A 26,637-nucleotide genomic window follows, 5' to 3' on the forward strand; every position below is an offset into this window, starting at 1 on the left:
CTCAGGTGTAACACCTCCCAAGAGGCATCACCACCTGGAGAGACTTGTATATACTGTCAAGTATCAGAGGAGTAGCCGTGTTAGTATCTATCCACAAAACAACAAGAAGTCTGGTGGCACCTTAAAGACTACAGATTTATTTGGGCATAAGCTTTCGTGGGTAAAAAACCCACTTCTTCAGTTGCATAGAGTGAAAATTACAGATGCAGGCATAAATATACTGACATATGAAGATAAGGGAGTTACCTTACAAATGGAGAACCACCGTTGACAGGGCTAATTCGATCAGGGTGGATGTGGTCCACTCCCAATAATTGAGGAGGAGGTGTCAATACCAAGAGAGGGAAAATTACTTTTGTAGTGAGCCAACCACTCCCAGTCCCTATTCAAGCCCAACTTAATGGAGTTAAATTTGCAAATGAATTGTAGCTCTGCAGTTTCTCTTTGAAGTCTGTTTTTGAAGTTTTTTTTGTTGATGTATGACTACTTTTAAATCTGGTTTCAGAGTAGCAGCCGTGTTAGTCTGTATTCGCAAAAAGAAAAGGAGTACTTGTGGCACCTTAGAGACTAACAAATTTATTAGAGCATAAGCTTTCGTGAGCTACAGCTCACTTCATCGGATTTTTCCACCCAATGCATCCGATGAAGTGAGCTGTAGCTCACGAAAGCTTATGCTCTAATAAATTTGTTAGTCTCTAAGGTGCCACAAGTACTCCTTTTCTTTTTACTTTTAAATCTGTTAGAGAGTGTCCCGGAGATTGAAGTATAATCCCCCCCCCCCCCGCACTGCACAGAAGTCTCAGGGTTAGGGTGACCAGATGTCCCGATATTTGGGGCTTTTTCTTATATAGGCGCCTATTAACCCCCACCCCATTCCGCTTTTTCACACTTTCTATCTGGTCACCCTACGCAGGGTAGATAAAAGACCCTCAAAAACTAAGTATTCCAACAATCTATATGTAATAAAAACAGTAAGGCATGTATCTATGCCAACAATCCCAGCCCACTGTGATATTAGAGGTAACTCATCCAATCATCACCCTACCCTACAGTTAATTTGCATTCAACAATTTCATTGGTTGTAATGAGTTCATGATCTAAGGAGACTATATAAATGATGGTTTACTTGCCCAACTGCATGGTTCCTCAAGGGCTAATTTGCCACCCATACAACTCAACATAAAATCTCACAGCACAACCCCGCAGACACAAGTCAACACAACTACCTACACAATACCACTACTATCACACAGAATAAACCCAAAACACATAGCCACTCACCAGAGCACATACCCCTCCTTCATCAGCTTCACAAAACAATACAAATCTCACATCACAATCCCCTGCCAGAACAACACAGATCTCTCAGAACAACTCCACACATACAAATCAACACAATCACCCACAGCAGGATCAGCACACACATCTCATTCACCACTTACACAAATCAAAACATGTCTCCCAGCACTACACATGTGCTCCCCCACCCTTGCTCATACTTACTATAAAATCATACTTTTGACCCGTGCCTTTGCTGCTCATCATTAAAATCCTGTAAACACGGATATAGTTTGCAGCTGTGTATCCATACTGGTGGCTATTTTAACCAGTTATGATTTCTGTAGCAAGGCTGGCAGGTCACTCAAAAATCATACACCTGCCCCTCACTCCCTTTCAAGATTGGGTGATCAATACGGAAATCTAGGAAAACAGAGACATATTGTTATGAAACAGACGGTATCTGCAGAAGCGGATGTAGACTTCTAGACGACATAAAATGCTAGTACCAGGGATGTGGTCAACATACAGCTTAATTCAGTAATAACTCATTTTATGAATAAGCAATATTATTCAGTTTTAATTTCTAATAATTGTTCTGTCTTGATTTCATCCTAGACATTTTACCAAATTTTCAAGTACAAAAGGCAAAATACAGTTGTTATTTGAAAAGTTAGAAATATCCTCACCGGCCAGTGATGGGACTCTGGATGGGAGAGTTGTGAGTTATTACCGAGAATTCTTTCCCAGGTATCTGGCTGTTGGGTCTTGCCAAAATGCTCAGGTCTAACTGACTGCCATATTTGGGGTTAGGAAGGAGTTTTTCCCCAGATCAGATTGGCAGAGATGCTGGGTGGGTTTGCTTTCCTCTGCAGCATGGGTCACTTGCAGGTTTAAACTAGTGTAAATGGTGGATTCTCTGTAACATGAAGTCTTTTAATCATAATTTGAGGACTTCAGTAATTCAGCAGAGGCTTGGGCAGTGGGTAAAATAGGGCAGAGGAGTCTCTGCTGCGGCACCTCCGGTTGCAGGGTTTGGCGGTGAAGTTTTTGCACATACCACCTCCTCAGTCGCCCTGGAATCTACATGGGGCACATCAAAAAGCGTCTTCTACAGACGCTTTTCCCCTGGGTAGGGGCGGGTTGGGTCTGGGGAGGAGAGGTATGGCACCACTGCAGCCAGCCCCAGGCTCCTCCAGGCGCAGGGGGAGGCAGAGCCGGAGCCAGGCCCTTCCTCAGGGGGGCGGGCTCTTCAGGGAGGGGGAGGCTTGGCCAGGGGCTTTGGCCAGCCTGGCTCGGCTCCTCTGGGGCGGGGGGGGGGCTTGTGGCTCTGGCCCTGGGGGAAGGCATAGGGGGGTCTCGTGGCTCTGGCTGTGGGGAGGGCATAGGCGGAAAGGGCAGAGCTAGTGGCTAGCCTCCCCAGAGTGGGGCTCCACCCACCACCCATGGCCAGAGGTTATGGGTCTAAGAGTGGGCGGGCAGGGTTCTGTGGCCTGCAATGTGCAAGAGGTCAGACTAGACAATCATGATGGTCCCTTCTGGCCTTAAAGTCTACAAGTCTAAGTTCTAAAGGTGACATACATCTAAAGTTTCTAAACTAAGCATGAGGGAGAAAAATACTTATTCTAAATGGCTGTGGTGAAGACAGAACTTTTACTTGCCAGTCCATCAGTGTGCAATACTTTGAGCAAACAAGTATATAAAACAGTCAAACTAGATAAAAGTTGTGCAAGATTTTGCAAGTTTAAACAAATACTGTAGCCAGTATTTACAGGAAAAGATGTTTACAATAGGTCTCTCTGATCAGTATAACATGAAATTATAAAAAGTATAACATGCTGCAATTACATTTGCCACAACAAGAGTAACTCTAATAATGCTCTTGGAAGGTAACCATTAACTGGAGATAATATTTGGAAGTTATGATGTTTTCAATTATTATACAAAAATAAAGCTCATATTACTTATTATTAAGAACATCAAGCCATGATGGTCCATACAATAAAAAACACCGATGAACAAAGTTTTACAGGTCTGTCTTGTAAAACTTAAATCTTTCAAGCAACTGTTTTTAAATTGAAGGTAAAATCTAATGATACTCCTTTCCCCTAATTTTTTTCTGATTTTGTACCAATGCTTGCTATAAATTGAATCAAACACAAACCTAGCTGATTTTGAAACCAATGCAAAAAAAGTACTGTAGATTATTTTAAATACTGCTATAAACAAGGTAGCAATTTAGGGCCAGATACTGCAATTTGCTCTGCACAGGTAAAACCTTGCATGCACAGCCCCAATGACTTCTGGATAGAGATGCAGAACTCCGTAAATTGCACAACATATACCCTGGGTTACTTGCTTTTCTAAAGTAATTTTAAAAGTCATGGGAATAAAACATTTTTTTATCCAAGTAGCAGGAGATGACAGGTATGACTGATGAAGTATAAATACTTATAAAATCTCACTCATCTGAGGTACACTTCCTTCATTTTAGTTAACTTGGAGACTAAAAAAAGTGCTCCATTTTTCTCATGATGAATTATGTTGCATATTTCAAAGTGCTATTTCAAATCACCCACACTACAAAAAGCATCCACCCACAAATTTACAATGCTATACCCAAATGTAACATATTAAGTATCTAAAAATTACTTATTACAGAAAGCAACAATTTAAAATCACTTCACTTCAGAGTGATTATTGTCAGTTAGACAACTGTTGTGAATCATTCTGGTAAAACAATTCAAAGACATTTCCCTTTTTAAAGACAAAACCTGCACTCACCCTACTCCCATAACTAATGCCACTGATTTACTTCAGTAAGAGTACTCATGCAAGTAAGGTGAGTAGGATTTGACCCTCAAGGCCTAATTTTCAAAGGTGCTGAGCACTTGCATTTCCCATTGACTTCAGTTGGAGCTGCGGATGCTTGTCACCTCTAAAAGTCAGGCCCAAGCATTAGGAAAAAAGTTTCTTGCCTCCATTGTTGCAGAGAAAATCTTGAAACCATGAACTGAGTGCACCCTAGAGTCTCAGAAACTAGAAGGCAAAGAATATAAGATTACTCCTGAGGGCATTCTGTGCCAAAAAAGTAAAAATTGTGTACACAATATTTTAAAATTCTGCAATATTCTGCAAATTTTGTCAAATAAATATGGATGCTCCAGCTTGGCATTGGGGAGCAAAGGCCAAAGGTGCCCAAAGGTGGGAGATCACTGTGCAGCTCCCCCCAGCCAGGACATAGACTCAGTGGTGAGGCTGCACCCAACCCTGACATAGTATAAGGACCAGGCCTGCCCCAGAAACACCCCAGGGTCCTGCCCCTCCGTGCCAGGTGCACCAGCTGTGGGCAGGAAGGCTCAGCAAGACAGGATCCAAGTGTGGAGAGGCTCAGTGTGCAAGGATCCAGGTGTGGGTTGAGAAGGTTCTTTGTGGGGCAATCTGGGTGTGGGCAGCTCAGTGTGGGATATAGGTTTCGGGGGGGATATGGATGCACAGAAGCTTGTTGGGGGCATTTCTGGGTGCAATGGTAATGGGAACTCTGCAGGGTGTCCAAGTGAAGGTGGTTGGGGCTAAGCAGGGTCTGGGGGGTACAGAGCTCAGCAGGGAGGCATCAGTGGGGCCATCCAGATGCTGGGAGAGTGGGGCTCACTGGGGTGGGAAACCAGGTGCAGCTGGTTGGTGCTCAGTGGGGTGGGGATCCAGGAGTGAGTGGCTCATCAGAGTGGTCCAGGTACAGAGGGAATGGGGCTCATGGGGGGGGTTTCTGAGTGTGGGGGAGTAAGGCATGATAGTGACTGGATGCATGGGGATTGGGTGGATGGGGGAACCATTCCCTGTACAGGTATCCCTCCCCCTGCAGCTGAGGAGCAATGGGTGCAGGAAGCGAGTGGCCGCAGGGGGAGTTTGCATCCTTCCTGCAGCGGGGGGGAGAAATGTAGGGTGGGTCTGACCCAGTCCCAGAGACCATGCAGGGGAAGAGGAAATCCCATCCTCCCTAGTTGAGCCAGGACTAGCAGCTGATCCTGGCACAGGGTAGGAACCACCAGCCAAGTCTTCCCCAGTCCCACCCCTTGCCCCACAATGATTTACCTCTATACTGCCTGCCCTGGGCACCCAAGAAATACTGCTGTGGAGGACTGCATGACTGCCTTTGTGGCTTCCCTTTTCTCCTCCTTCAGAAAGTCATTTTTCTATGGGGAAGCAAAGAAATCTGCCAGGTGACATAAATTCTTCGCATGCGTAGTGGCGCAAAATTCCCACAGGAATACAGGGTGTGTTATGTTTGAAAGATCTCATGGCCATAGCCTGGTTTTTGAATGATGGGGGTTGGCAATTCCTGCAGTCATCGCCCGCACGCATCCACCTCTGGGGAGGGCCTCAAAAACACTGCTCAGGACACAGTTGAGAGGGGAAAGGTTGCCCGAAGCTTGAGTGACACCTGCCATTTCAAAAGGCAACGTGGGAATAACTCAGCCTAAAGCGGGGCCCAACCCCGCAGAGAGGCACTCGAGCCACATTGCTGCGTCTGCCCTCAGCAGGCGGAAGATGGTTCCTCACGCCCAGGCCCTGATCTGTGACCCTCGCTCCGCACTCGCGGCTCCCAGCAGCCCAAGGCCCGCGTTTGACACGCGGCACCCGCCTGAGATCAAACCTCCAGCAACTCCACCACGTTCACGCGGCTGGACATCAGCGCGGCTCCCCTGATCCCCCCCCCCGCCCCGCCCCGCCCCGCGGGACCCACGGGGCGGGAGCGCCGCACGCTGGCCAGACCTAGCCCCAGGCCAAGCGGTGACCCACCCCCGGCCCGGCTCCTCCACAGCGCGCCCGGGCGCCGGAGCGGACAGGGCCTCGGGATCTGCGGCCTCCTCTGACAGACCCAGGCAGGGACCGCTCAGTTCGCCCGCGTCAGGGTGACAGGCCGGGCCGGACTCCGGGGTCCTACACAGAGCCCGACGGGGAGCCGCCTCAGTCAGAGCCCCTGGTTGGGGGCGGGGGGGTCACTAAGCCCCGCCCCCTCCCTGAAGAGCCCGCCCCCCTGAGGCAGGGCCTGGGCCTGGGCCTGGCTCCGGCTCCCCCTGCGCCGCGAGGGATCGCCACGGGAAGGGGGAGGCTGTGGCCGTTAGGAAGGGGCGTGGCCACGACGGGCACCGCCCCTTTCCCGTCAGCACCAAACCGAAATGGCGGTGGCTCGACTGCCCGCGCCGGGCTCTTAAAGGGGCCGCTGCACCGTAAGTCTCGCGCCGGGGGGGGGGGGCAGTAGCCGTCGTAGTGCCCGGCGGGAAGCCGGTTTGCCCGCAAGAGGGCTCCAGGCTTGGCCAGGCCCAGAACTCCGGGGAAATAGGCGGCGGCGGAGAGGCGTTACCATGTCAACCCAGGTAATCAAAGCGGCGCCGTGGGGAACTCCCCGGGGCGGGGACCGGGCTCCCCGATCTCCGAGACGAGACCGACCCCCGAGCGCCTCAGGTGGGAGGGGCCCGACCCCCACCCCTTCCCCCCCACCGGCGCCTCAGGTGGGAGGGGCCCGACCCCCCCATCCTCATGTCCCCGGCGCCTCAGGTGATTGGAGGCTGCCCCCCCCCATGTCCTGGCTGGGTCTCAGAGCCACAGGAAGGGGGGCTGGTGCACGTTGTGCGACAGTCAGAGGGTTAGGAGAATTGATGTGCAGTTGTCATGTCAAAGTACCCTGCGAAGTGCCACTTCTGGGAATTGTTGTTTACTGGGAAGCTGTGTTGTGTAGAACTGATAGCTGCCAGGGTGCAGCATGTGCTGATTATGAAGTCCTGGTGATGGAGTGTGGAGTTACATTGATGTTGTTTTAGTGTGGCGACATGTGGATGTGCAATGTAAAATCACATCCGCATGTCGTGTTAGTTCATAAAATAAAACAAATAAACCTCTTAATTCCTATCGTCTATGAAGAACGAGCTTCTGGCTGTTTTGGAGCCTTGAGGTGGACCAGAAGAGTGACTTTTATACAATCATGGCAGCTATCATCCCCTTTTGAATCAAGTAGTCTCCAAAGCTTTGTGCCACATGAGTGATTACATTGTGTCTAGCAAGAAAACCCCACCATAAAGACCATTAATCTTCAAAAGGCACATGCTCTTATCTTGGCTTTATGCAGAGTGGACCGAAATATGCTTTTGCCTCCTGGCTTGATTTTGTAAAAATCATTCCACAGTGAGGATGTGGGTTTATGGGCTTCCACAAACAGAAAGAATACATTGAACCTTTAGTTGATGAGTAGAATTAACCTAGAGTAAGTATATTTTATTATGTAAGGCATTTTATTTAGGTACCACATAATCAAATGCCCTCAGACTATCATGAATATTAACTGCATTGGCTTGCAATCTACTTCCAGATGCATTAAAGTCAGCAAAAGTAGAAATAGCAGAAGTAGTGTGTGTTTAGTGGAGGGTCTCCAACTGAGGAATTTCCTCTTCCTGCATTGTTGTGCATCAGGACCCAACTTTACTAACTATTAGAGAATGGGGTAAGATACATCTTTTTGTCAAGGATTGTTGCTGAAGAGCTTTTTCTTAAGGTAGGATGGCAGAAAGGGAATTTTTTTTTTTTTTTTTACTCTTTATTGTGTGCCATCTGATATGGCGTTTTGGGAATTTATATCAAACACAGATACCAAGACAATGTGTGCATAAACATCATTAAATAAAACAAATATACAGTACTTCAGTTTACATCTGAACAGTTTCAGTAAGATTTATGTACATGTACAGTCTATGACAATCTTGAATATATATATTTTTAGTCTTACAGATTTTTGCCAGATGACTGACTACATTCTGTGCAATGAAGAAAGGGTCATTACAAAGAACATCACCCAGAAAAAGACCGATATCACCCTCTCGTACGCCTAGTCCAATGTCAACTGTCACTTCAAGTACCAGGTCACCATCTCCTCTTAGCAGGCAGGGCACACCTGCAACTTACAAAAAAAGGGGACAGAAGTATCAACAGCTTGATGTTACAGTAGAAAGTGATGTAGGAGCTTCTTTTGAATATCAGATTGACAAAGGTATTGTGTAAATAATAAGAATCAACCCTGAATGCATTTAATATTGGCAGAATAAAATTAGCTACATGTCCATCTATTATAAGGTGTATTAAAGGGTCATTGTCACATATTTTAGACCCCATATTTAGCCTACCCTATAATAAATTGTCTTAAATTGCTTAGGCATCATCCAGATTCCAAATATCGACATTATATATTTCTGATTTTTAAACCCCTAAGAACTGTTTTATACAAAGCATATCCCCTCAGGCAGCAGAGGGGGCATAAATTAACTAATCGCCCCTAATCCTAGACCTATAAGTTATCATCAGTGAAAGGTGATGTACAAATATAACTGTAAACAAGACATCTTTATTAGAAGAAAAGGAGTACTTGTGGCACCTTAGAGACTAACAAATTTATTTGAGCATAAGCTTTCGTGAGCCACAGCTCACTTCATCGGATGCTTTGTTAGTTTCAAGTTCAATTGGAAATCAAACAGCTGGAGAAAGTCAGTATTACTACATAGACAAGATTAAGTTAAAGGGACACTGATATATTAAAAATACATATGTAATAAGTCAGTGAAAACATTTTCACATATATGTAATATTAATATTTCAGCTGAAAGACTAGATGAAAAAAGATTTGGATTAATATTTATTTTGCTCCATAAATTTGCATGGTGCTTTATTATGATTTGTATTAAAGTAGCAAGAGCTACCAATATATAACAAAGAGACAATCCTTGCCCTGAAGGAATAAAAGTTACATGATTCATGTCCCCAGATTTTATAATCCAAACAGGAATTGATGATGATGGGAAAGGTGAGGGAACTTAGAAATCTCACTTAATCAAGCTCTTGGCATACAAGGACCGGGGGAGCACTCTGATAACAACAGTGGCACTAGAAACTGAACAGGGGTAGCAAAATGAGGCCCTGGCTCCTTTCATCCTCCTAAACTAGACAGTGGAGGTGGACTGGCACAGGAATAATGCACACTGCATCTTGTTAAAGGATTTAGCAGATGCCCTCCTCAACACTCCCAGAGGCATTGTATTTTCCTCAGGCACAATGCTTCTTGGAGCTGCTGTCAATGTGTATCTCCTTCTCAGCCTCTATGCAGGTTTCCCTTGTTTTGTTGTACTAACTAAGCAAAAGTATTGCACTTTTTTTCTTTCAGTGCTAATAGAATCACACTTTTTCTATAATTTGCAGATGAAGACTGTATTAGTCCAGGAGTTAAATACATTACAGAATCTCTTATTAAAAACCTGTCCAAACAGGAAAATTTGACATATGTAAAATCACTGAATCTTTCTCTTGCTAAGGATGGGGGCAAGAAATTTAAGGTGGGTTACTGCATGCAATTTCTTACTAACTATAATTCACAATAGTATTAAAGTTCAGTAATATTTTAAAACATTGGAAATAATGGTTAGGAAAACACTTTAAGTAGATGAGAAGAGCCAGTCTACCTCTCTGGGCCCAATTCTGCAACTGCTACTTATGAAAGTAAGAATTACAGAATCAAGCCTCATCATTGTACAAATTACCTTTGATACCAATGAGAGTTTCACATGTGGACCAAAGCTAAAAGATGGCTATATGTTTGTGTAATTTCTCAATTCTGGGTAGTGGTGCCACTTTGGATTTTTTTTTTATATTATTTTAATTTTTTGTGGAAAGTAGTCCTTTCTGTAGATGATGCTGGTCTACTGCAGAGCTAGTAGCATCTGTAGTTCTCTACTCTTTTGCAGTATGGAAAGCTGCAGGTGTGTTCAGTTGATCCCGATGCAAAATTTCAGAGCTCAGATTTACAATTCTATGGTAAAGGAGATAATAATGATTTGTAATGGCTTTTATGAAGACATGATTCTTAAAAACATAAACCTGCTGTTCTGAATGAAAATATAGGTACCATCTTGTATTAACAAACTACTACATATAATTTTGTATTTTAGTATATAGAAAACTTGGAAAAGTGCTCTAAACTAGAGGTATTAAATCTCAGTAACAATCAAATAGAGAAGATTGAGAAGTTGGATAAACAGTTAAAGGTACACGAACTCAATTTGTCCTACAATAAAATCAGGTAAGCAGACACTCTGTTTTTGGTGTGGGTGGAGAATGTTACTTATTTTTAAAAATTTAAGTTGTTCAGATTCTATGGTCAGGAGTGTGGTATAAAAGTTAGATATATTTAAAATTTTTCATGCATTAGTATTACAAAATGTTCTTGCTGTTTGTTATTCACCTTCAGAAAAGAGAACTGAAAGATTAAACTGAAAGGGCCTGCTCATGCAGTCAGTGCACTCATTAAACTCCTAGTTTATTTGCCACAAAAGGGCAGCTTTCAGTGTTTTGGGAGGAAGTTATTCTATTGAAAAAAATGCTGAAGGGACAGTGGATGGGATGAAAGAGCAACTTTTCCATGCTCCCCTTAGTTTTACCACTGGTAAAGTAGGCTTATTAATTCTTTCTATAGGAGGTTTGCTTTGCAAGTGCAGTAACCACAATAGCAGTAAAGAGGTTAATAAAGAAAGTGTGCAGAAGACTGACTAAATAGTATTTCTACATGCTGCAGAGATGCAACTTCCTCTCTCAAGAGGGTTAGAAAACAAAATGAAATAATGCCATATTAGTAAAGTGATATATACCTATAAGACTACATTCCATTTTGCTAGATTACATATACATAGCTTAAGTGACACCTTGGTTATGACTTGTTTTGTACTGTTACTATGTATTTGAAACATATATTGCAGAATTAAGATTAATTACAAAAATGATTGTTTGGGCTATTGAGGCACTTCTCTGTTGGTGGCCATTCCTAAATGTATGGTAGCCAAAAGTATAGGCACTGCAATAGCAACCAGTGTAGGTAGTCAACAGCAATGATGTGATGGCATACATTTTTCTTTTATGTCTATGGCACTATAAAAAACAAAACCTCTTGTTTGGTCTACCTATTTGAAGCTTTCAGAGTAGCAGCCGTGTTAGTCTGTATTCACAAATAGAAAAGGAGTACTTGTGGCACCTTAGAGACTAACAAATTTATTAGAGCATAAGCTTTCGTGAGCTACAGCTCACTTCATCGGATGCATCCGATGAAGTGAGCTGTAGCTCACGAAAGCTTATGCTCTAATAAATTTGTTAGTCTCTAAGGTGCCACAAGTACTCCTTTTCTATTTGAAGCTGTTCAGTAGCTTCATAAAAATGTGTTCTTCACACCATAATGTCTTCAGGTAGTGCAGACAGCCAACTTGCGGTGTTCCCAAAATAAATATGGAAGATATTTGTATTTACATTATTGTATTTGTATTTACACCTGAAAAACCAGGTGAAAGGTACATTAGTGTCATCTCATCTCACACATTTCTTTGCTTTCACTGGTTTGACAAACTACTGTGCTCACTGACAGACCTTTGAGTATGCCATATTATCACTTAAACACCAAATATTACACAAATTAAACAGAGTCTAAATATAAAATTTACCAGAAATGAATGTGTATTACAAACCATTCCACCCCTTGTGCAGCATGATTGGTTAATGTAAAGGGATAACAGCAGTGTCCATAAAGCTCCACTATGTATGGTGGGTACTGTTGGGCCTCTTCTTTCTCTATTACTTTTGTTGATAAGAAAAGCCTTTTTCAGTGTCTTTTTATATCACATACATACTTGGATTTGCAAAATATAGAAATGCTTTCTGACCATGATTCTGACAAGAAAGTGAAACTCCACTGTGGAAAAAATGGCAGTTAAGTGCATGAGGTCAATTGAAAAGTACTTGCGAACAAAGGTCATTTAGTTATATATTTTCTGAAGCTGATTTCTTTCCAAAAGAGAAACATTCTGTTGATTTTTTTTTTCTTTATACTGTACATATTCCACATTTGAGAGGCTACAGACTAGCCACACCTTTATAATCAAAATTATGGTGTCTAGTTTTTTGCCTCTGCTTGATTCATGTTTCCTAGGACTGATTCTAAAATGTGAGAGAGGGGAAAGTGAATTTATTAAAATGAAACTCTGAAGGTATTTTCATCATTTTACTTATAGTATTAAAATCTGGAGATGTAAGATACTTAATGCATATTACAGAGAATTCTGCAATAAAGTCCAGCTACAATAGGCAACGTCTGTCTTATCTAACCACTTCAAAATATCTCCAGGTTTTCAGTATAGTTTTGTTTGACCACCTTCACTGTGCATCCATTTTTACTGGTTTCTTCGGTAACCAGTTAAGACAGGTTTCACTGTACAGTATCCCTGAGGCCATAGCTACACTGTATATATGATTTGCTTCATGATGTCTAAATTCTATTTCTCTTCTTTTTTCCAGTAAAATTGAAGGTCTAGAACATATGCAGAATCTACAAAAGTTGAACCTTGCAGGAAATGAGATTGAGCACATTCCTGTGTGGGTAGGCAAGAAATTAAGGTCCCTGCGCATCCTTATTTTGAGGCAAAATAAAATATCATCAGTAAGTGACTTAAACTAGGAGAAATAATTGTTAGAAATATTTTATTTTTAAAAAACTTTCATATTTAATTTCTCAATTAATATAAACAGCAAAATGAAAATTACAGGCTCTCTGGGGAAAAGATATAATAATATAGATTTGCTGTCTACATAACAAGGCTACTCACTGTTTATCAGGAAAACTCTCCCTCTGTCACAAAGCACTCACGTCATACAAACTATTATTAGTCAGGGCAATGTAAGGCTTTGCAAGCTCAGGAAAGACTTCATGGAAGTTGACAAGCTTCTCCCAAATTGTGGGTTCCGTTTCAATTCTTCATGCTGTTTGCCCAACTCTAATTAGCATAAGTTAGTTACATATGTGTTTTGTGCAAAGAATAGAAGTGATTGGCATTTTAAAAAAAACTTCTTAACTGAGACATGATTAGATTGTTTGTGGTCCCTTTTGTGTACTCTGCAAGAATATGGCTGTGAGTAGGGCTCATTTTAGTGGTAGTAAAGCTCCTGAAGGAACCATGCTGTAGGAGCCAAGATGGTCCAGCCCTCTTTGAAGACAACTTCACAGGATTGGTGTTCCATTTCCTCATGAACCCCAAGGGTGTCTGGGATTGAAAAGCTGTATTTCTCCCCCTCCCCCAAAGTGCCCCTCCACCGGAGGTGACATCTACTTGGAATTTCCAAGGTCAAGATTCCATAACTTTCTGTCCACTTCCATGGGTTTCTCCCACAGAGAACACTTTAAGTCCATAATTAGTTCACAATTTGAGCTCTGATATTGCTATATAATTTTGATGGGGGGCATCAGTTTTAGAAATTTCATTGTTTATATAAACAATGAAACGTAGCCTTCACTTACATTAACAATGTATTTTATTTAAAAAGTAGAAAATGGATGGTAGGGGAGTGATTGTCTTTGGAAAGATGTCTAATTATTGTACCTTTCTCTTTGATTTAGCTCCATGACATAGCTAAGCTGAAGCCCTTAAAAGACTTGACTTCTTTGTTCCTGGCAGACAATCCAATTGTAAATCTGCCTCATTACCGCCTGTATACCATATTCCACCTACGCTCACTGGAAAACCTTGACGGACAGCCAGTTACAAATCATGACAGGAAGGAGGCTCTTGAGAGGTTCAATTTAGGTAATCATGATGATATGTTAGAGCTAGTGTGAACTATACCAAATTTAAAGGTTATATTGAAAAGCTTTGTAATTACTGATGTCATGATTTGATATTGATTATTAAAATTAAGATTTAAATACACTGTTAAAGTTTACTGCCAACTTATGATGTGACCAGCTATGTCCTCTTAAAAACTGTTCAAAGGTCCTCCAAGAAAAAAAAGGAGGATTTTAGCTTACTCAGTGTCAAATTCTATTGTGGACACAAGAAGAATTATCTTTTATTTAAATTCATATTTAAGAAGGCTGACTTTATGTATCATAACGTCACAAGCTATGTTTTACTTCTCATCTCACTTTGTCACATACGGAAAATCACAGCATAGTGGGCTTGATTCTTAGTAACTCCGTTCCCGTGCTTGGAAGAGAGATTGGATGGGCAAGACTGGTATAACTTAAGCTTTGCTTCCCTTAAAAACTGTAGTGCAGTGCACTCTAGCTATACCTCTGCCGTGCTCCTAACTTTGGAGGTTGTGAGAAGGCCATCGTATAGCCCTTATACCAGCTCTTCCCTGGCTAAAGATTCCCTGCATAAAAGATATTTTCAGGGCACCATTTCCACCCACATTGTGATCCTCTTACACTGCCAGAGTGGTATAAAGGAGCCTTAGTATAACTTCTCATTCTCTGTATATGCACATAGAGATAGCTGACCAAAAAAGAAGCTAGAAAGATTTGAAATTTTGGTTTAATTGAAGATGTCTGTTTTAAAAACAAAAGATTTCAAAGGTTGTAGATCAGACATAATTCTGACTTACATCTAAAGAACAAGACTTACATATAAAGCATAATATAAGTAAACCAAGAATTATTTCAGGAAGTTCTCTTAAGTATTAATATCAGTATAGATTTTAAAAAATTGTGTAAATATACTAATTGCCTTAAAGTGGAGAAGCACCGTTGCTTCCAAGTTTCAGATTGAAGAAGCAAGTGGAAAAATGTTTGAGTGTTTGGATTATTTTGTTTTGCAGAAGAAATAGAAAAATTAGAAAAAGATTTAGAGAAAACAATAAAAGAGTTGGAGGACCTTAAAATTAAACAGTTTGAAGTGCTTGAACAACTTCAGCATCAAGATGAGGTGAATAAATCATTAAAACAAAAAACTCTTCAACAGAAACAAATCTACAAAGAACTTGAGAGGGACCTGGACACCAAAAATGAATTGGTAAATTAATCATTTGGGTTAAAATAAATACTGAAAAAATATTTTTGAGAATCATTTTGTTTCACTAACAGAAAATGCAATATAATATACGTTTAAATGCTTGGGGATTTATGTTTAAATTTGTATTTAGATGGCTCAGTGGATTGTAAGTGGGATATGGAGCTTTTCTGGTACAGGGTGATGCTTCAACTCCAGGCAGACTGGTAGTGACCAATCCACATTCAACAGGTCTCTGGTATTTTGTGTGTAGTGAGTTAATGTTCTTGGACCAGTTCCTAGTGGGAAAGATACACATTACCAAAGCCACCGCTATCACAACTGGTAATCTTGGGGTGGAGGCCAAAGATGGAGTGGGGCAGAGAGAATTAACTCACTGTAATTAATTTCACTCTACCTGGTTTAGGCATAATGGTGAAGTTGTCAGGAGAAGTTTACACTTCCACTGCCTGTGCTGTATCTATATTGTGGATAAAACCAGGACTTTAGTCTCCAGGGTTGTTAAATCTGGCACCTTTCACAAGCACTACATTCATAAAGTCAACAGTCTGCTCAGATTGCTTAAGACTTACGTAAATGGTATTCTGTTAGACAGAGAACCTAGAGCAATTTACATATTTAGAGGCAGCTGACTAGGAGTTACTATAGTGGTATCTCTGAGGAAAAATTGCCATCTAAATTTTAAAGCACCTCCAGCTGGGGAAGAAGCAGGAATAATAACTGAAACTGACCCAATCCAGCACAATATACTTGTGGCCTTCCTAGTCCATCAAGCCCTAGAAAATCCTTATACTGCAGAAGGCCAGTCAATGCAGCATAAACACCCATAAACAAAACCTGTTAAATGGCCAATAGTTACAGATGCCTGCAGATGAAAACTTGATGAGTTATAACTTGAATGTGCCATGTGTAGATCTTCCCTTGCTAACACAGCAGAGGGTTCTGCCTTTTCACCATTATCTATATCTCCATTTCCCAGAAAATCCTCCCTGGGATTGAAGATTTTGTGGTTTGGGAGTGGGCAAGCAGAGTAATATATGCTGTATCCTTACCAACTTCACAAAGAATAAGAACAAAACTTAATACATCCTGTGGCTTTATTACACTTTTGTATGCATTTCTTCTGTGTTATAGAACCATTGGTAAGCACAGGATGGTTGTGGTTTGAGGATTTTGTCCATGGACAGCAGAAGTTTCTCTGGCAACATGACTGTATTGGCATTGTAATGCTAGGAAGCTGGAGAAGAAACATGGCCTTTGCACAGACTGCTCTGGCCCCTGGCAGATCTCACCTCTGTAGATTTTGGGCACTGAACTTACACTGACTTCAGTGGAAGCTATGGGTGCTCATCTCATCTGAAAATTAGGCCCGAGGTATCTAATATTGGACACGCAAATTGAGGCATCCAAAATGAGTAGCCACTTTTGAAAATTTTAGCTCTAAATTATCTAAAAATATTACCTTTGTAATTCTATCCAGCATCTGCACGGATTCCTCCCACATGCCCAAGTAAATTTGCTAAACAGCTTTAATTTGTACACCCACATTTTAAAATGTATAGATTTTTTTTCATTAAAGAACCACATTCTATATCTCTTTCCCTCCTGTATCTCTTTCCCTCCTCACTTACATTCTTTGCCCCATTTTCTGCTCCTGTAACTTTTTATCCTGTGTGCTAGTTGAGTGGCCCATTGAATATCAAGAAACACATGGACATTTGCTTAGTTGTCTTTTCATTTAGTTTGCCTGGAAATAGGCAGTGTGTAATATACACATTTCTCCTGAATTAAGGCTTTCAAGTTATAAAATTGTATGTTTCCTATCACTTTAGTATTTTAAAAAAGCTAATGTCTGTTTGCCTTTAGTCACTTTTTGTTTAAAACTTTGTGTATTAGTAAGAGGTTAAGTTACTCATGGCTGCTAAATTTCTAGTGTACTGATGATTCTTCATTGTTTAATTTTTAAATTGCTGCTGTAGTGAAGAAAAATAATCCACACATACCTTGTGATAGTAAAAGGTGTTTGCCATTGGATTCTTGTCCATTACTGTTATTGTAGGTCATGTCCATTATTTGCTTCTATTTTGCTCATATCATCCTAAGAGCCTGTATTAGAAGATTATCTTATATCTTTCATTGCTGGGTGTAAAGTGTAAAAGTATAAATAATTAAGTAAACTTATGATTTGATTTATATACTTTCATTAGGCATGTCTGTGAAATCTTATTATTTAATATTCCCTTTCAGCTAACAGATTGAGTAGAGCTATACATTTGTATAAGTATACCCAGTATATTTTCTACCAAACAGCAGCATATTTCTAAAATGTAGTTCTCAGTATAGTGAGAGTTTAGCAGCATATATTTTACAACTTAACCCACTGTTATCCTTTGGATGACAAACTTTGCTTGCTTCTTTCTTCCTTTAGCTGGTATCTTGGTTTGTCACAGTTCCCTTTCCACTGAGCCTTTATTCCTCACTAAAGGTAGTCCCCATGTACAGCTGGATTGCATAATTTTGTATTTTTGCATAGGATATGCTTGCATGATGTCAATAGTGTCAAAACATCTTAAATAAAAAAGTTACGAGACTAGTCATTTCCTTAATCTGCTATAATTATTCTTCCTCAAATATTTTCTAATCTGAATGTGATTAAAGTTTTGCATGATACCAACTATTTAGATTTCTAAGGCTTTCCCTTATTCCAGTCTATTCTATATTTCTCTTCTTTCCTCCATTAGTCCTACATTCTGCTGTCTATTGGAGCCTTGCTGCATGCTCTTCCTCAGGTATTCAGCATGAAAAACTGACCAAAAAATAAATAAAAATCACATGATGGACCTTTGCTAAAAGCTTAAGTAACAACATAAGGTTGATATACAATGTATTACATTGAAGATGACTTTAATAATACTGTAAATATCTTCATAACTAAGTCAGTTTAACATTAGGAAACTATGGGTGGTGTATTTCTTGCTAAATGTATCACCATTTGATAGCACAATTTAAGTTCTTCTCAGCACAAAAACATAAAAAGAAAAATGTAAGAAGAGTGGTGTATTGTATTAATAGCCTTATCGTTGTTCACTAGTTACCACTCTCTAAAACCTAAAGTAGTTTAACAAGATGCACCTGAAACAAAGTTTCTTATTCTGGCTTGTTAAACCATTACTTACAGAAAATTGACATAGTTGATTGATTAGATGTTTGACTAAGTTAGTTATTGACATGCCTGTTTCTTGAGACCTTTAGTACATTGAGTAGCTATATTTTGGTTGTCTTTTTTTGTGAGGAATATGAAATATAGATTCAAAGGACCTTCATGTGATCATTTGTGTTACAGCAGTTGTTTGGTTTTTGTCTGTGTCTTGTTTATAGTAATTTAATTTTAAGGTAAATAAATGTTATGTCCTTTGTTACCAAACCTTCTCATAACTGTTTTCTTGTATAGAGGCTTTGCATCACTATACAGTTAATGCATACAGTGATAAATGCTAATGTATTTAGTAATTCAATATGATAATTTGCTGGTAAAACTTGTGTTTTATACTGGCATTAGCTAAAGCAGAAGACAATGGAGTTAACCCGAGCATGCCAGAAGCAATACGAATTGGAGCAGGAACTGGCTTTTTATAAGATTGATGCCAAATTTGAGCCATTAAGTTATTTTCCACCAGAGGTAATTATTTAAAAAATAATGAGTTTTTTGTGTTTGTCCCCTCTATTGCTTTGCATTCTAATAAAACTAAAAATGAGGCAGGGCATGTTATTTACTGTAATTTTAAATAGATTTTGCTTTCTAAATAGTTACTGCTTGTCATTTGAGCAAATTAAACTTTGTTTGAAATTGCAAGTTATATACTTTTCTCTGCATGTTTTCTTGAAAGGCTTAAAGTCAATATTTTGTAATGTTACTATTAAGTGGCATTTAATATTTAAATATTAATGTTAATAGCTATAAATTTGTTTTGGCCGAGTAAAGCTAGTGAATAGATCATTCATTCTTACTGATAATTATGCAATGGATTTTCCCCACATTAGGCCTGATTCTGTAGCCTGTACTCACTCTGGGTGAAAATCTGACCCTACTGAAGTCAATAGTAAAACTCCCATTGACTTCAATGGGAGAAGGATTTCTATTCACTATTTTACTTACAGGAATAACCCCTTTTTGGATTGTAGAGTTTGGATCTTCTCCTTTAGAGTGGAAGGAGACATCACAACAGAAGTATAAAAATATAAATGAATGTTAAATACTCCTGGTGAACTACTAATATATAGTTTTTGAAATATTCAAAAGGGTACAGTATGAGTAAAGTTAAAGGGCACCATCAATTAAAATCACACTTCTGCCTGAATTTACATTTTTAGTGTTACAAGTATAATCTAAATTACTATAACTATAAGAGATTAGCAATAAACAATTCCTTCAGGTCATTTGACAGAAGTTTTTATATGGTCATTTTCACCAATGTGTCTGCAGGACTGTAGCCATAATCATTTTTTTCCATGTTGTTTGTGTGGGTGTCAATGAAGAACTCTTCATATATTTTTAAACTGTTTGGATTTCAAGTTGGTGGCCCTTTACATGTAGGTTAAATTCAAGTTTAAATGTACAAAATCATGAATTACTTTTGAAGCCTCATAAAACATTTACTGTGTACGAAAATAATTTATTTGTTCTTGTCATGTTTCAGGATGTTGAACTTGATGATGTACCTGGTGAAAGCCCTTACATTGGTAAAGCCAGGTACAAGAGAAATATGTATACCAGAAAAGGTTACATTGCTAATAAAGCTCAACAAATACAAGTTGGAAAAATTGAACTAGATGAAGATCTACAGAGGAACCAGCAGCTTAAATTGAAACTTCATCAAACTCTAGATGTTCAGCTAGAAGATAAAGAAAAAAAGATTCAAGCTGGTAAAGTTTTAAATTTTCTCAAGCAAAAATATGAAACCCGTTCCCTTTATCTGATGTCAATGGAACATTTTGATTTATGCTGAACTTCCCAACAAACAGCTCGAACTTTAGAATTAATGTGATATCTACATTTAGCATTTGATTGTGTATTTTTAGTCAATGTAGCTACACTTCAAAATTACCATCAAATGACAAACAAAAAATGAGGACTGCAATAAATTGCTTTGAGAATTTAGCATGAAGGGACTTGATAATAAAATATTATTCTTTGATGTTTAGCTTACAATAATGTAGTGTTAAGGGCAAGATTCATATGCAGATTTCAAATGCACTAGAGAGCAGATTTCTCCCCCTCTTATCCCCCCATCTCAACTAAGTAATGTAAGGTGAGTAAAATTGAAGTGGGGAAAAAGGTTAATGCCTGTGTATTGTAGATAAAATGCTGGATTGTCTCCTTCCATGGGTAACGCATTGGCTGAGAGCAGGGGTGGGCAGAGAAGCTACAACACTTAGTGAGTTTCACATTTGTGAGTTACCTCACAACTGTTCAATCACAGCAGGTTTTGGGGGATTAGTAGAAGTCCACCCAATCACATGGAACCTCCAGATTTGCAGGGGCTACAAGAGTTTACATCTTTGCACTATTGCTTTTCTTTTACCAGCATCAGCATGGTTTCAGCAAGGGTGTTGCTGCCATTGTCTAAGCCCCCCACAGCTGTGCAGTAACAGCTGGCAGAGAAATAGACACTGCTTGATGTAGCATTGGTTCCCAATGGTACAACTGGAATACCAGCCAGGAATGATGTGAAGTTAAATAGTCAGTCCCAAGTTCAACTCCCATCCTTATCCTGAAAACACATTGGAGTCAAATTTTCCCCACAGGGCACTCTGAGTAGTTTCTCTAGAGTGAAGAGATAATGCCAGGAGGTGACTTTTTTTTTTTTTTTCTTTCCCACTTCCACATCCTCAAGGAGTTCTGCCTGAGTTGGCTGAGCCAATCTGAATCAGTTGTAGAGTTAATTAGGATAATCAAGTAAAGCAATATATTGTATATTTATCAAACGTACTAGGGAGAAATCAAATTAAAAAAATTGTTACGATTAAGTATATGGCAAAAAGTAATTGTGAAAGATCTTATTTATGTGATGCTTTGTGATATAGCAACTTTGTTCATCCGGGTCTCACTTAGAGTATGTCTACATAGCAGCTCGGAGAGGGCTTCCCACTACAGTTGACTGACATGCACTAGCTCTACTTGAGTTAGCACATTTAAAATAGCAGTGCGGCTGTGATAGCATGGGTGGTGGCTTAGGCTAGTCTCCCAAGCACCGTGCATACCCATGGGGTCAGGCAGGATAGTACTCGGGCTGCATTCATATCCTTTGGGGGACATAGTCTAGAGAGGATATGGAGGAAACAGATAATATATTATCAATGTTATTCAGAAATCATTAAAGTGTGTTTTGATTTTTTTAATTATTAATTAATTTTGCAGCCGAAGGAAGATTAGCAGAACTACAAAATGAAATAGTAAGTGCAGAGCAACACGTTTTAAAAGCAAAAGAGGAACTTAAACAACTGCAAGACACTGTGGCTCAGAAAAAAGTATGTAAAAGCTAACAACAATGTGAAGATAAAGAATAAAAATGTTTTGAAGCAATGTAGACATAGAAAATGTAATAATATGCTCCTCTCAGTTTTGTCAAGAAGTTTGATTAAGACAAGATTTTTTTTTCCCGCTTTTTTTACTTTCCCTTGGAATTTTTAAAATACACTTAAATGAGGCTTTTAAAATAATTATTCAGACACCAAGTCTTGAAGGTTTCCTGGCTTATTGGGCCAACGTTACACAATTTGGAGATTCTAAACCGTTTGTTGTCAAAGAGCGAACAACATATTCCTATTTTCATAGCTAATTTGTGAGCACTTGTCACCTGAGCAAAATAACTGGAAACAATATGTCAGCAAGCGGGAGTTCCTAGTTTGCATCTAATTTAGGTTAATGCAGACTATAATAACTCCATGTTCATCAACTATATCTTTCAAAAAGATTCTGAATCAGCTATATATTTCCAAGCTTAATGAGCTGTTTTTCCATGCCTCAACTCCAGATTTCAGAAGCAGAAAAGGAAAGTCTTCAACAGCAACTGAGTGGCAAGATACTTCTCCTAAATCAACTACGAGAGGAAGCTTTGGAACTAGAAAAACACATGGAAAAACAGAAGCGAGAAATAGGGAATAAGCAAAAGGAGATTGAAGACTTGCAGAGTTTTATAGATTCCGTAGATCCAAAAGATCCAAGATACGTAAGTAAAGTACTAAAAAGTAAATATGAAAACCTAGCTTTTCTATGTCAGGTTTTGGATTAAGGTATACTTTTTGTTAGTTAAAATTCTGAATAAATATTTAACTAGAATCTCGTTACACCTAATTTATAAAACAATCTGCTTTTCATACTATTTAGCAATATTTTTAGCTCATGAGCTATTTATAAGATAATTGCTTCCTTTAGTTGCTTGGTATTAAAGATGTGTTATTATCACAGAATTTAAAATTGGCTTCCACCTTTATCAAATATATTTATGGAAGTAGAGTCCAGATTCTGAAAGGTATTTAGGCACCTAACTCCCAGTGAAATTAATGGAAACCAGGCATCTTTTGAGGATCTAGGCCTAACTATTCAACTAAAAATGTTTACTTTGTTGAGTTAAACCACATAAACATTAAGTTGATAAGATGTAACTGTTTGCATCTGTGGAAAATTTAAGTATTCAAGACAAGTTACTAAAAAGTCATAGAAGTTATGGCATTGTGTTCATTTTTACTATGTGCTACATTGTATCTAGATCAGCAATCAGATGTATTCAGGGAGACCCTTGAAGGCAAAGAGGTTCCATGCAAGTGCAAGAGTCTACCTGCGTGCATCTCTTTGCAGGATCAGGGCCCAAGTGGTTAAGCCACTGAACTAATCTGTGTTAAATAGGAGATAACTGTTGCAGCTCCATAGTTAAGGCCTGGACCGTGCAATGAGCTTTGCACATTGGCATGGTGGGGTCTGCCTTTGCGGAACATCTTGCACAACTGGGGACCAAAGCTGGAACCAGGCTTCTGTTAAAAGCTCTAATTTTGACAAGAGTGAGGTTTGTCCAATTCATCTTCGGGAGGACTATATTTCTCTCCCCCCTTCTACCCTCCCTTAAATGAAAATATTTTCAATATGTTACCACAATTGGTAACAGGTCAGGTGTTGTCATAAATATAAAGGGAAGGGTAACCACTTTTCTGTATACAGTGCTATAAAATCCCTCCTGGCTAGAGGTAACATCCCGTTACCTGTAAACAGTTAAGAAGCTCAGCTAATCTGGCTGGCACCTGAACCAAAGGACCAATAAAGGAACAAGATCCTTTCAAATCTGGGGGGGGTGGGGGGCGAAGGCTTTTGTTTGTGCTCTTGGTTTACGGGTTTGTTCTCTCTTGGGACTGAGAGAGGCCAGACAGAAATCCATCTTCTCCACCCCATCCTTATCCAAGTCTCCAATATTGCAACCAGTATAGGTAAACCAGATTAGTTTATCTTTTTGTTTTATGTGAATTTTCCCTGTGTTAAGAGGGAGGTTTATTCCTGTTTTCTGTAACTTTAAGATTTTGCCCAGAGGGGGATCCTCTGTGTTTTGAATCTGATTACCCTGTAAAGTATTTTCCATCCTGATTTTACAGAGGTGATTCTTTTATCTTTTCTTTAATTAAAATTCTTCTAAGAACCTGATTGATTTTTCATTGTTCTTAAGATCCAAGGGTTTGGGTCTGTGTTCACCTGTACAAATTGGTGAGGATTATTATTAAGCCTTCCCCAGGAAAGGGGACGTAGGGCTTGGGGGGATATTTTGGGGAAAGACATCTCCAAGTGGTTTTTTTCCCTATTCTTTGTTTAAAACGCTTGGTGGTGGCAGCATACTGTTCAAAGCCAAGGCAAAATTTGTACCTTGTATCTCGGGGCCTCTCCTTCTGCCCCTCCACCCCCACGAACATGATACAGTTCTGTGGTGACCCAGAATCCTATTTTCGACATCTCCGACTCAAGGAATATTTCCAACACACCTCTGAACAACATACTAACCCACAGAGACCTTCCTACCAACACTACAAAAAGAAGGATTCTGGGTGGACTCCTCCTGAAGGTCGAAACAACAGACTGGACTTCTACATAGAGTGCTTCTGCTGACGTGCACGGGATGAAATTGTGGAAAAGCAGCATCACTTGCCCCATAACCTCAGCCGTGCAGAACACCATGCCATCCACAGCCTCAGAAACAACTCTGACATCACAATCAAAAAGTCTGACAAAGGAGGTGCTGTCATCATCATGAATAGGTCGGAATATGAACAAGAGGCTACTAGGCAGCTCTCCAACACCATTTCTACAAGCCATTACCCTCTAATCCCACTGAGGGTTACCAAAAGAAACTACAACATTTGCTCAAGAAACTCCCTGAAAAAGACAAGAACAAATCCGCACAGACACACCCCTGGAACCCCGATCTGGGATATTCTATCTGCTACCCAAGATCCATAAACCTGGAAATCCTGGACACCCCATCACCTCAAGCATTGGCACCCTGACAGCAGGATTGTCTGGCTATGTAGACTCCCTCCTCAGGCCCTACGCTACCAGCACTCGCAGCTATCTTCGAGACACCCCTGACTTCCTGAGGAAACTACAATCCATAGGTGATCTTCCTGAAACCACCATCCTGGCCACTATGGATGTAGAAACCCTCTATACCAACATTCCACACAAAGATGGACTACAAGCCATCAGGAACAGTATCCCCGATACTGTCACGGCTAACCTGGTGGCTGAACTTTGTGACTTTGTCCTCACCCATAACTATTTCACATTTGGGGACACTGTATACCTTCAAATCAGCGGCACTGTGATAGGTACCTTCATGGCCCCACAGTATGCCAACATTTTTATGGCTGACTTAGAACAACGCTTCCTCAGCTCTCGTCCCCTAATGCCCCTACTCTACTTGCGCTACATTGATGACATCTTCATCATTTGGTCCCATGGAAAAGAAGCCCTTGAGGAATTCCACCATGATTTCAACAATTTCCATCCCACCATCAACCTCAGCCTGGACCAGTCCACACGAGATCCACTTCCTGGACACTACGGTGCTAATAAGCGATGGTCACATAAACACCACACTATTCCGGAAACCTACTGACCGCTATTCCTACCTACATGCCTCCAGCTTTCATCCACACCACACCACATGATCCATTGTCTACAGCCAAGCTCTACGATATAACTGCATTTGCTCCAACCCCTCAGACAGAGACAAACACCTACAAGATCTCTATCGAGCATTCTTACAACTACAATACCCACCTGCTGAAGTGAAGAAACAGATTGACAGAGCCAGAAGAGTACCCAGAAGTCACCTACTACAGGACAGGCCCAACAAAGAAAATAACAACGCTGCTAGCCATCACCTTCAGCCCCCAACTAAAACCTCTCCAACGTATCATCAAGGATCTACAACCTATCCTGAAGGATGACCCATCACTCTCACAGATCTTGGGAGACAGTCCAGGCCTAGCTTACAGACAGCCCCCCAACCTGAAGCAAATACTCACCAGCAACCATACACCACACAACAGAACCACTAACCCAGGAACCTATCCTTGCAACAAAGCCCGTTGCCAACTGTGTCCACATATCTATTCAGGGGACACCATCATAGGGCCTAATCACATCAGCCACACTATCAGAGGCTCGTTCTCCTGCGCATCTACCAATGTGATATATGCCATCATGTACCAGCAATGTCCCTCTGCCATGTACATTGGTCAAACTGGACAGTCTCTACATAAAAGAATAAATGGACACAAATCAGACGTCAAGAATTATAACATTCCAAAACCAGTTGGAGAACATTTCAATCTCTTTGGTCACTCGATTACAGACCTGAGAGTGGCTATTCTTCAACAAAAAAACTTCAAAAACAGACTCCAGTGAGAGACTGCTGAATTGGAATTAATTTGCAAACTGGATATTATTAACTTAGGTTTCAGAGTAGCAGCCGTGTTAGTCGGTATTGGCAAAAAGAAAAGGAGTACTTGTGGCACCTTAGAGACTAACAAATTTATTTGAGCATAAGCTTTCGTGAGCTACAGCTACTTCATCGGATGCATCCGATGAAGTGAGCTGTAGCTCACGAAAGCTTATGCTCAAATAAATTTGTTAGTCTCTAAGGTGCCACAAGTACTCCCTTTCTTTTAATTAACTTAGGCTTGAATAGAGACTGGGAGTGGATGGGTCATTACACAAAGTGAAACTATTTCCTTCCCCATGTTATTTCCCACTCCCCACTGTTCCTCAGACGTTCTTGTCAACTGCTGGAAATGGCCCACCTTGATTATCACTACAAAAGGTTTTCTTCCCCCCCCCCCCCCCCCCGCTGGTAATAGCTCATCTTAAGGGATCACTCTCCTTACAGTGTGTATGGTAACACCCATTGTTTCATGTTCTCTGTGTATATAAATCTCCCCACTGTATTTTCCACTGAAC

General features: G+C 40.4%; 1 protein-coding gene across 4 annotated transcripts in view; it reads left to right on the forward strand.

Annotated features, from left to right (window-relative positions):
• Positions 1-8,094: 8,094 nt before the first annotated feature.
• The window catches only part of CNTRL (centriolin), a 59,179-nt gene continuing 40,636 nt past the window's right edge, over positions 8,095-26,637 (forward strand). For all 4 annotated transcript variants that reach the window (XM_043498762.1, XM_043498763.1, XM_043498764.1 and 1 more), the window contains exons 1-11: positions 8,095-8,320; positions 9,520-9,653; positions 10,266-10,396; positions 12,652-12,793; positions 13,748-13,934; positions 14,947-15,140; positions 17,879-17,926; positions 18,697-18,816; positions 19,835-20,060; positions 21,556-21,665; positions 22,172-22,366. In XM_043498762.1, the coding sequence (XP_043354697.1) occupies positions 8,095-8,320; positions 9,520-9,653; positions 10,266-10,396; positions 12,652-12,793; positions 13,748-13,934; positions 14,947-15,140; positions 17,879-17,926; positions 18,697-18,816; positions 19,835-20,060; positions 21,556-21,665; positions 22,172-22,366 (1,713 nt within the window). The remainder of the gene's footprint in view (positions 8,321-9,519; positions 9,654-10,265; positions 10,397-12,651; positions 12,794-13,747; positions 13,935-14,946; positions 15,141-17,878; positions 17,927-18,696; positions 18,817-19,834; positions 20,061-21,555; positions 21,666-22,171; positions 22,367-26,637) is intronic.

This window comes from Dermochelys coriacea, chromosome 16 (assembly GCF_009764565.3).
Source record: "Dermochelys coriacea isolate rDerCor1 chromosome 16, rDerCor1.pri.v4, whole genome shotgun sequence".
In the NCBI taxonomy this organism is placed as follows: domain Eukaryota; kingdom Metazoa; phylum Chordata; order Testudines; family Dermochelyidae; genus Dermochelys; species Dermochelys coriacea.